Consider the following 11,101-nt stretch of genomic DNA (forward strand, 5'->3'; position numbering starts at 1 on the left):
CCCCAACAGCTAGGAATCTCAAACTCTGCCCCCGCCTTTCGAGGGTTAACTACAATCTTTCCATTCAATCAACGACCGTTTCTTGAGCGTCCACCTTGTGGCTATCCCTTTGCCAGTCTGTCTTCACAGGTTCCCAGGAGGCCTCAGCCGGCGCGTGGCACAGAGCAGGTGCCCGGCAAAAGCCATAGGCCGCTGTTACTGCCAGCGGTGCTGCCCTGGCACCTGGGGAGCCCAGACTGCCGCCCAGCGCACAGAAGCTGCTCACTCACTCACCGCCGCCGGCGCCGCTGCCCTCGGGCCCACCGTCCCGGGCCTGCAGCCAGTCCCAGCAGGTCTCACAGTAGGCACGGATCTGCTCGAGCACGTGCAGGACGCGCATTTCCTTGCGCGCCAGACCCTGGTCCGGCTGGGAGAAGACGATGTTGTGCAGCGCTGCGTTGGCGCGCATGCGCGCATCCTTGGCTCCCGGCGCCCCTGGGGTCCCGTTGCGACCCCCAGCCCCGGCCTCGGTGCCGTGCAGGATCTGCAGCAGCAGCGGCAGGCAGCCCGAGCGGCGCATGGCCACGCAGCTCTCAGGTGAGCTGGACATGGCGAGCAGCGTCCGTGCCGTGTCCTCCTGGTCACGCGTCGCCAGCATGGACAGCAGCCAGAAGACCACCTCCACCTGCGAGGGGCAGGAGATGTCAGGGTGGGGAGCCCCGCCTGGTTCACCTGGCCCCAGACGGGCCCACCTGCACTCCCCCTAAACGGATGAGAGTCCTATGACTTCAGCCCAGGAGAATCTCTTGCTCACCCCACTACCCTCACCCTGCATCCTCCCGGGGAGCAACACACACACACACGCACACACCACTGCAGAGATGCCCCCAGCCCATGAGAGCCAAATGTCCACCCCATCAGCTTCACCAGTACTCCTAGGGGTGACCCCCTACATCTAAGTCCAGAGTGCCCCTCAAATACACAGAACAGGTATCCACACCCACGCCAGGCTCCGCACCACAACCCAACCTCCCGACTCACTCCAACTCAGGATGACCCTCCCACACCTGGGGTTGCTTTAGGGAGGGCTGGAGAGGGAGGGGCCTTCGAATGCAGCAGGGATGCAGGACCCACTTCACCGTGTATCCCAACCCAGCCGGCCGCCACTGCCCCCACCCCGCCTCTCAGCATCCCCCCCCCCGGACTCCCCTCACCTTGCTGTTGCCCGGCTGAGGGGCACCATCCTCAGGGTGCGTGGGGACCTCGGCCTCTGGGTCCTCATCCATCGGCATCGACTTCACTGCCAGCAAGGCCTGTGGGGAGAACGCCAGGCCTGCGGGTTCCGCCCAGGGGCACCCCACAAAGCGCCCAGGCTGCTGATGCCTGCCCTACCCCCACGACGATGTGGCGGGGGCCGCAGACGGATTCCTGAACCCTGGGCAGGGCCTGGGGGTCTCCCTGCTGCCTGGGGCTGTCACCACGCACTAGGGCTCTGACTTCGCCCCTCCTGGTACCTGGGGCTCGGTCTGTTGCACCCGGTCCTGTGCCGACAGCAATTCCTTGTCTATCTGCTCCAGGCGGGAAGCACGGATCTGCGTGGGAGAAAGGGCACACTGAGGAAATCCCACCTGGCTCCGACTCCGCCCACACTCCCAATATGGCCCCTTCCCCAGTCCAAATCCTGCCCCATGCTGACTCCACCCAGTCCCTGGTTTGGCCCCATCCATTGCCAAAACCCCACCCTGGGCTCTGACCCCGCCTCCTCCTTGATATGGCCCACCCACTCTCAACACCCCCACCCCCACCCCCCCAGTTATCTGACTCCACTTCCTGATCCCACCCAAGGTCCAACCCTCAAGCCCAGGCTCTGGCCCCGCCCACAACTTAAACCCCAGGCCATCCCTCCGGACCCACCTATTTTCTGACTTGGTCCCGCCATTTGACTGTCAACGCCCAAGTCTTGGTCAGACTCGGTTCCTCGCACTGGTCGCCCCGTCCCTATCGTTCTGGGACTCTGTCCTCTGAGCCGGGGTCTGCGCTAAGCCCCCTATGGCTCCGCTCACACTCCGCTCTTAACTCTGGCTCCGCGTCCTGCGTCAGGCCCCACCCGCAGGAGTCTCTGTCCTCTGATTCGCCCGCAGGCATATAACCCCGCCCATTAACAATATCTGCGCTCCTCCCACAACAATATCTGCGCTCTGATCCTCCCGCTGGTGTATGGCTCCGCCCAGGCTCCGCCCCAGCCGCACCTGCGCCCGCTGCACCATCTCGTCCGAGGTGCCGAAGCGCTCCTCCATCAGCGAGCGGATGTGCTGGGCTTCGAACTCCAGCTGCTGCCGGATCAGATCCATCTGCATCGAGAACTGCTGGGAGGGGCGGGTGGGCCTCGGTGAGCTGAGGGGGGGCGATACCCGGGCGAGGGCTGGGCCTCCGCTCCACTCCGCCCCCCGCCATGGGCGGGGTGGGGCGGGGCGGGGCGGGGCACTGCAAAATCCCGGGCTGCTCCGCGCGCTCACCGTCTCCACGTGCGGGAGTTCGTCCAGGCGCTTGGATAGGCCCTGCAGCTGCGAGTAATACCAGAGCTTCTCCTTCTCCTCCTTCTCGATCTCATTCAATAGGAAACACCTGGCGGAGGGCCGGTCGGTGGACGCGGGCTCACAGAGCGGGAGACGTTGCCACGTGTTTGTTTACCCTGACTTTTGTAATCACTTCTGGGGTGCTTACTGGGTGCCAAGTTTAATAGGTAGTGTGGCAAAGTCTCGCCCGTGGTGCCCCTGGCACTGGGGTGGGGATGGAGTGCAGAAATTATTTGAAAGTAAAAAAGGTAACTCCTTTGTAAATTTTGGTCCTCGGAGAAAGGCTCTGAGGAGGCTGTTCTAACAGCTCTCGAACACCGGCTAATCTCCCTCTAGCCTACACAGGGCAAACTTCAGGCTCGGATTGCTCCAGGTGCAGTAGAGTCTCCCTCTTCACACCCTGTGAGGAGACACTGCTATTTCCATTTTACAGAGCAGAAGTCTGAGGCTGGCAGGGGCTAGGGTTCTTGCTTGAGGTCAGACAGCAAAGCATGGACTTAACTCCAGGCTGCTCCAGAACTTCCCCGTCTGACCGCACACAACGCAGCTGAGCTGAGCTAGGTACCCAGACCCTGCCTCCTCCTTCTGGCCTCAAGCCCAGGTTTCTTGGGCCGCAGCCCTTTCTCCACAAAGGCTGCCTTGAGTCTCTCTGGCTCCAGGCCTGACTGTGAGCCCTGGCACTGGACACAGCCCTGTCCCTGGTGACGCCTGTGTGTCCAGGACCCCTGGGGACGTCTCCCAGGAACCTTCCCCTCTGCCAGGAACACCCCCCCCCTTGTCCTCCAGCTGAGGTCAGTTGGGCCAGGAAAGGGGGCTGAGGCACCACATGGGGATGGGGCAGGGAGTGGGCAAGGGGGCTCATGATGTGGGTGGAGCCTTGTGACCACTGCCTGTCGCAAGGTTCCCCACCATCTCACCGTTCCCGGTCCAGTTCCTCTAGCAGCTGGATGGTGGCCCGGCTCAGCTCCCCAAAGCTGTCCTTGGAGGGCCCAGAGCTGTGCACCGGGCTTCCCTCGGGGGTCCGGGCAGTGGGCTCAGGGACCAGAGCCGGGGGCTGGAACTTGAGGTTGTACAGGCTGGTGATGTCCATCTGCAGGGCTGGATGGGCGCAGAGGGAGAGGCTGACGTCAGCACGCCCCCTGCGCCCCCTCCTCCCAGCTCCCTCAGGAAGCAGACCAGCATTGGCCCCAACGTGCGGGGGGGGGGGTCCCCAGGCCAGCCCCTCACCTTTCAGCTGCTCCAGCACCTCGGTCTGCCCCGAGGACACCAGCACGCGGGCCTCCTGCTCCAGCTTGCCCTGCAAGTGCTTCAGGACCTCCTGAACATGGAGGCCGGAAAGAGAGCGGTCAGTGGTCCAGCCCCCTGTGAGATGCCCCTGTCCTGCCTGCCCATCCCTGGGCCCAGCGCGCTGGTGTTTGTCCCTGTGACCCGGGTCCACGTCCTCCGCCCAGCCTCCCCTCGCACCTTCATGCCCGACGTTTCTGTCTCCAGCTTGGACAAGTGGCTTGAGTTATCCCGAAGCTCCTGCCTCAGGTGACTGTTCTCGGCCTTCAAGGCCTCCACCTGCCGCACCAGCTGCTCGTAGGGCGCCACGGAGCTCGTCATCTTCAGCTCCTGCAGCGCCTGGGCCCACGGGAGAGAGGGATGATCTGAGGGTCTGGGTAGGGGGCGGCCCTCGACCTAAGTTCCAGCCCTGGGTTGGGTCTCAGGCAGGGGTGGCTGGCGTGGACTGCTGCAGGCGGGATGGTGCTGGCCCAGGGAATCTGGGGGACAGACGGCCTGGCAGTTGGAGTGACGGACATAGGCAGGGACAACGGGAGACAGAGGGACAGAACTGTCGGAGAGGTGTTCAGACAGACAGCTGAACTGACCAACAGACAAGACACAGACAGACACTGGCCATCACTGTGGGGCTTTTAGACACACAGACGGACAGCCAGACAGTTGAAACTGGCAGGGGGACTCACCAGCCCAATGCCACCAGGCTCAGAGATACACAGCCAGAGAGAGAGAGACAAACAGACAGATGGACGGACAGCCAAGACCCTCTCCTGAATGAGCACAGCCGCCCAGAGGCTGGGTGGACAGACTACCAGCTGGCCCAGATGCTGGCCAATAAGAACGCCGTGAAGGTTCTAAGAAAGCGATGGACGGGCTGATGGTGGCCCCAGCAGCTGGACAGCCAGCCAGCCAGACACAAACCCACCGTAGTCATCCTGGGGGTCTGCAGCCCGGACACCCCCTCCAGCAGCGGCTGGATCTGGAGTAGCTACCTGCTCGGCCCTGATGCCCCTCCGGTCAGCGCTCTGTCCCTAGAGCCCCCGGAGGCCCCTGCCCCCGCCCCTGGAGCCGCCACTGCCACTTGCTCTTTGTGTGTCTGGCTGCCCTTCTTGCTACAGCCCAGCCTCCTCCCTCTGTCCAGCTAGCCGGTGTCTCCTCCCTGGCTTGGCCATCCTGACCGAGCCGTCCCACCACCGGCCCCCCTTTCCTCTTTGTTCCCTTCCCATCAGCCCTCACCCCCTCCCTCCGCCTTTGTCTGAGATGCACCAATGGCAGCCCATCCCCTCCGCCACCTCCTCCCTGGGAGCCCCCTCCCCCTGCCCGCCTGAGCCCCCTCCCCAAATCAGTCAGCCGCCCCTGCCCACAGGGGGGCACCTGCCCCTTCCCTCTCCCTCCACCACCGGGGCACACCCATTCCTTCACTCGCTCACTCATTCTCCCTCTCCTTCCCCCCAGGAGCCCCCCCCACCCACTGTGGGCACAGCTGGGCCTGGAGTAGGGGTAGGGGGGGCTCGGCCCCAAGGAGGAGTCAGTCCATTCTAACCACTCAGAGGACCTACTGCGTGCCTGGCCTTGTCATCTGACACCTTGTCACAGTCCTGAGCCTTGAGCCTCAAGGATCAGCATTCGACTGCTCCCAGAGAGAGAAACTGAGCCTGGGGGGACGCAGCAGGCATGACTGGGACCCAGACACCGTCCTGGAAGTGGTCACAAGTCAGGCAGTGCTGGAAGCACACAAGCCCCTCCCCCGCTGCAGGCCTCGGTTTGCACATCTGAGGAATGGGGAGAACTCGGTCTACCAGGCTTATCTTATGGGCCGACTAGAGGGCCAGGTGGGATGGTGGTCATGGAGCAGACAGGACAGTCCCATGGGTGACAGTGTGTCAGGTGGGGGAGGCTGGCGCCTGAGGACCACAGTCCCCTCTCTTACCCTGACACTGATCCTGCCCGAGGCTCAGTTGGGGGTCCCAGCTGGGGATCAGGACCCACTGGCGCTGTGGCAAGATCCCTGGGGTCCGGCTGGGGCCCTGTGTCCTGGCTGAGGCCACCATGCCATGCCCAGCCAGGGGGAAGCACTAGTCCCATGCATGCCCCTCCCACTCGGCAAACCCAGACCCCTCCTGGGGCCCTCTCCCCAGGCTGCCCCCAAGGGGCTTTTCTGGAATGGCCCAGACCGAGCCTCAGACCTTTCACTCCCCCCACAGGAGTGACCCAGTGGTCACTCCTGCGTCCCCATCAGACTGAACTTGGTAGCAGGGCCACGCATCAGGCTCCCTCCCATTCCAACCTGGGTCCCCAACACCACACTCCCACCAGCCCCTCAAGCTCTACCCAGCTGGCCCCTCCCGGGGCAGCCTCGCCAGCCTCTTCCCGGCCTCCCACATCCCCTTTTCATGCACAGACAGAGGGCAAGTTGCGAGTTGGATTCCATTTCTCCCCTGCGCCAATGCCTCCACGGCTCCCCAGTGCCCTCAGCATAAGCTGTGAGCCCTCTGCTTACAGCCCGCATCACTGCCACCGGCAGCTCTCTTTCCCCCAGGCCATTTCACATGCAGTTCTCCTGCCCGGAGCACCTCTCCTAACTCCTGCCATCGTCACAGGCCACCTCCTCCCTCCTGTCTGCCCCTCACCCCCAGGCTGCCTCGGGGGACTGCATCCGAGATGTGTGCACCGATAGGAAAGCACCAATAGCTAGGGGTTTTGTCTGAATGACAGTGAGGGGCCGCACGTCCTCTAGTTAAGCTGCCACCCAGAGAGGTGCAGCACCATTCCCCAAGACACACAGTGGCTTGTCCGAAGACTCTGGGAGGTCTGGGTATTGACACCTGTGAGTGGGTGTTTGCATGGGATCAACTGCAGCGACGCAGACGCCCACCTCCCTGAGACACAGTTTCTCCTCTGGCTCCGCCCTGAAGAAACGGGAGGCTCCAGCCTGTGTGCTTACAGGCGCGGCAGAGAGAAAAGGACAGAGACTCCGGCAAGGCGGAGGCCGCACCCGCGCTGCCCTCCACCCAGGGAAGGCGCCCGCTTACTTTATCTCACTGGGGTTGGGCTGGCTGCGGTGCCGAGGGCCTGGGGGTTCCTCCCTCCGCGCAGCTACGCCGGCCCCGCCCAAGTTCCCAGTCCTCCGGGGCTGGGGCGGCCGCGGGGCGCGGGCTCCAGGGCTCCGGGGTTTCGGCGGGGCGGACGAGGACTCCGCGTTAGACAAAGCCCAATCCGGGCCTCGCCAGGCGGCGCCGCCACTCCGGGCGCTGGGCGAGACCACAGCGCGCGGGGGAGGATGCGGGATGCAGGCGCGGCGGCCAATGGCGGCACGGGAAGATGGGCTGGTGCCATGGCAACAGCCAATGGCGACCCGGGGCTGGGACCGCCGGCGGCTGCGGGGCTTCGGGCCTCCGAGCGGGTTCGGCGGGGTGTGTGTGTGTGTGTGTGCGTGCGTGTGTGTATGGGTGAATCCCCCTTAGGGAAGGGAGCCTCCCAATGACCATGACCTTGTGTCCTCCACTCCATTCGGGGTGAAATGGCGTTTCAGAACCTGCAGTGGCTGGATCTGCAGAATTTGAGTGTAAGCCATCCAGTTTTGGGTGTTACATCAGAACCTTAGGGTGGAGGGAGGGAAGCTCCAGGGGCGGGGCAGGAAGCCCCTCCCCACGGATACGGCCTGGCCTGGATCCGATGGGTCAGGGCAGGCCAGGGTTGGGGATCTAGCTGGACCACCCCGTCGAGCGTCCTGGCTGACATGGGGAGTGAGCGTGGGGGATGGGCAGGCAGGCTGGGACCCTACATCTCTCCCTGTCCCCCTGCCTGGCAGAGTGTCAGCGCCTCCGTGACTCCATGGCCCTTCCTACATTCTCTGAATCTCTGACTCTCTGTGTCTGTCCCCTGTGGGACCCATAATTCACCCTTGCACAAGGGAAGCCAGAGGAGGGAGGGGGCTGGGCTCCCAGGAGTACCCATCCCCAGCTGTCTCAGATCGTCAGTGGGTCTCCGGAGGCCACTTGAGGGTTTAACACCCAGAGGCCGAATCTGCAGCTGCAGCTCAGGCCGCCTGCTGCCCAAAGGACGAAGGAGACATGACATGGCTTTGGGGCTTGCCTCTGTCTTCTCTTGGCTGGGGGGCCAGGGCAAGTCGTTCACCTGGAGACCCTCAGTTTCTCCCTCTGTAAAATGGGGAGGTGGCTGCAGCCTTTGTAAGGGCTGGTGCAGGGAAGGACAGGACAGGAGGGGCAGCCAAGGACACAAGGACCACGGCTACCATGGTGTCTCCTGTTGGGCCGGCTGCAGGAGGCCCCTTGTGTCCCACCCTAGGACAAAAACACTGGGGGCGCCGAAAGAACTTGGACCTTGCGTGTTCCAGAGCCTCCGGAGCCAAACACAGCCGCCCCAAGCCTGTGGGACCCGGGAGTGAGTGCAATGGGCAGAAGGGCTCTTTCCAGAGGCTGGGAAGGCTGCACTAGAAGGGGACACCGGTGCTGGGCCTCTTCAGCATGAATCAGAGCTGGGCATGGGATCAAGGAGGGGAAAAGCATTCCAGGCTGAGGGAACAGCACATACAATGCCTGGAGCCAGGAGAGCTCAGAGCCCACTCAAGGCATATGGACTTCGGTGGTGGGGCTGGACCAGGGAACTGATGAGGCGTTTAGAGAAGGAGGAGTCCTGGGGCTGAGCTGACCACGGGAAAGCAGGGCAGACTGGGCAAAGCTGGAATGGGGGCGGGGAGAGGACAGAGCCCAGGGCCGACTTCAGCTCCACCTTGACTCCCCTGCATGACCTGGGGCATGGCCTCAGTTTCCCATTTTGTTCACTGGGAGGTGGTTAGAGAATCCCTGCCCCAACCCCCATGGGACGAAGTCTCAGCTCCCCCATCCAGTCTTAGATGCCACTGCTCTCCAGGCCCCTCTCAGCCAGAACGTTAGAGCTGGCAGGGGGCTTGGAGGGTCCAATGGCCAGTCTTGTCCTCATTCACGGGGGAAAACTGACGCTCAGGGCAGGGAGCACGTTGCTTGAGTTCATGCGCAAGCCCAGCCAGGCCCTCCCTGGGCGTTCCTCACCACTCTGGGTGGGGCTGGGGCCTGGAAGGTTGAGAGCACATGAGGGCTGAGACCCCAAGGCAAAATGCCCTTGTCCGCAAGCCTCTGGAACATCACGTCCCTGACACCACCGCAAATCCTTGACCCTGTAAATCTTTGAGCCACAGCCAGAATAGGGCATCACTGTAAATTCTAGAAAGACAAGAGCCTTCGGAACCCTCAGAGCCTCTCAGGACCCCAGGCCCAATCTCGGGGTGCCCAGGCCTAGTGGGGGGCCTCTTCCCAGTCTCCCTCCCTGGTATCGTCTGCTCCCTCTACCGCACAGGGCTCGATTCTCCCCATCGCCACCATAAAACAACGCCCCCCGAGCCTGGCACACAGCCAGGTTCATTCTTGGGCCTTCTGAGCCTGACCCCGGGCATCTCTGCCCCCTTGATTCGCCCCCCCCTTCCCCATTGAGCCTCCGCCGTGTCAGGGGCCGGGGGCGGAACCAGGAGCGTCCCCCGACTCGGAGCTGGATGGGGGTGGGGGACAAGGGAGCAGGAAGGCAGCAGGTGGTCATGAGATCACAGAGACGGGCTCAGGCTGAGTGACTGGGCAGGGCCCTGACAGGTGAGGAGAGAATGCCACTGGAGGTGGGGGAGGGGTGGGGCCGGCTGGTCCAGGCCGCGTCCCCGAATCCCGACCCGGGATGGGTCGCCTGACCACGGTTCTGGGCCTCAGTTTCCCTGGCGTGAAGCGGACGGGCTTGAGGTCCCTTCAGCACCGCGGACAGCTCCCGCCGGCCTCTGGGCTGTGCCCTCTGCGGGCGCCTCCGCCCCGCGCTCAGGCTCCAGCCCAGCTCGAGGCGTGACCTTGGGCTCCCCGCAGCACCCTCCCAGCCTCAGTTTCTCTTAAAGAGGGGATGTTATAGGCCCAGAATTCAGATTTCGGAGGCCAGCAAAGCGCTCGGGCCCGGTGGGATGGATATTACTATGGACATCCGCGTGGGCGAACATCTAAGTCAGCCCTACGCTCTGCGGCCAGAAGGGGAAACTGAGGCCTGGAGAGCTGTAGGGCGTGGCACGGTCCCCCACCCGCCCGCGCACGGCGGAGCCTCGGCAGAGCGAATCCTCTTCGCAGCGCCCCCGCCGTCAGCCCTCCCGCCGTAGCCAGTCTTCTGGTCTGCGCAATGAGGAGGGGTCCGGGGGTCTGTCTCGGAGGCAGAAGGCTGGGCCCGGCGTGGCCGCGCCTGCGCAAACCCGGAGTGGGGGGGGGGTTGTGGCTGCGGCGCGGGGGAGGGGCTGCCAGCCCTGCGAACAACCTGAGGCGGTTTCCCTGGCAACGGTCTCCACAGCGACTGCGCGAGACCCCAGACCCTTGGCGATTCCCTGCGCGTGCCCTTGCGCCTCCCGCTGCCGCGACCACCGTTCCCGCGGTCCTCACCCCATTCCGGGCTGCGGCTCTCCCGCCCCAGCCGCGCCCACGGCCAGACCCCACGCCCCGCGGCCGGGACCCCCGCGCCCTACCTGGTCCCCGAAGAAGGCCGAGTGCAGCAGGCTCAGCAGCCCCAGGAGCCCCATGGAGTCGCGGCCGCCTCAATCAGTCTGCGCCCCGCCCCTCGGCCGCCGGGGGTGGGGGTGGGAGGGACGGGCCGGGAAGCCTGCGCCTGCGCGGAGCAAGGGACTGAGAGGGGGGTCACACGGCGGGGCAGGCGGGGACTCTAACGCGAAGGGGGCGAAAGAGGGGGGAACTGGGGGGCCCTCCCGGGCGGGGGAAGGGAGTCTCGAGGGACTGAGGACTTGGGAGGGGCGGCGTGAGGAGACACCGAGTGAGGGAGATGGGGGCGGGGACCAGCGTGAGCGGAGAAGGAGGGGGGAGGGGCGGGGGTCCAACGGGGTTGGGGAGCCCTAGAGAGGCGCGGGAGGGGTCCCTGGGGGCGGGGGAAGAGCAGGGAGGGGCTCTCACGGGAGCTGGAGAGGCGGTCCGGTGTTGGGAAGTGGGCCCGGGGTAGGAGGGGTCCCCTTGGAGGGCAGAGATCTCTAAGGGACGTAGGGGGGCGCCGCCCTTCGGCCTCAGTCGGCTGCCCGCTTGGACAGTGTCCCTGCAGTGGCCGGGGCCGCGCGTTCCGTTCATTAGTCATTCAGCAAACGTTGACTGCGCGCCTGCTGCTTGCCGGGCTCTGAACTGGGCGCTGGGCACGCGGGGGACTGGTGGGCGACACCACACGTAAACCAACTTTCAGTCATTTACCAA

The 11,101-nt window shown here is 64.5% G+C and overlaps 1 protein-coding gene across 5 annotated transcripts in view; it reads right to left on the minus strand.

Moving 5' to 3' along the window:
- APC2 (APC regulator of WNT signaling pathway 2) overlaps positions 1-10,496 on the minus strand; it is a 26,116-nt gene extending 15,620 nt beyond the window's left edge. Inside the window, exons 1-9 of one of the 5 annotated variants that reach the window (XM_030845755.2) lie at positions 10,375-10,496; positions 4,020-4,178; positions 3,783-3,873; positions 3,473-3,653; positions 2,496-2,604; positions 2,229-2,342; positions 1,494-1,571; positions 1,194-1,292; positions 274-664 (exon numbers count right to left, since the gene is read on the minus strand). In XM_030845755.2, the coding sequence (XP_030701615.2) occupies positions 274-664; positions 1,194-1,292; positions 1,494-1,571; positions 2,229-2,342; positions 2,496-2,604; positions 3,473-3,653; positions 3,783-3,873; positions 4,020-4,178; positions 10,375-10,428 (1,276 nt within the window). In that variant the 5' untranslated portion in view covers positions 10,429-10,496. Of the gene's footprint in view, positions 1-273; positions 665-1,193; positions 1,293-1,493; positions 1,572-2,228; positions 2,346-2,495; positions 2,605-3,472; positions 3,654-3,782; positions 3,874-4,019; positions 4,179-4,761; positions 5,058-6,868; positions 9,272-10,374 lie in introns of those variants that run through there. The other 4 variants (XM_060297444.1, XM_060297446.1, XM_060297447.1 and 1 more) reach the window with 4 other exon arrangements.
- Positions 10,497-11,101: the final 605 nt, after the last annotated feature.

The sequence above is a fragment of the Globicephala melas genome, chromosome 3, assembly GCF_963455315.2.
Source record: "Globicephala melas chromosome 3, mGloMel1.2, whole genome shotgun sequence".
Classification (NCBI taxonomy): Eukaryota; Metazoa; Chordata; class Mammalia; order Artiodactyla; family Delphinidae; genus Globicephala; species Globicephala melas.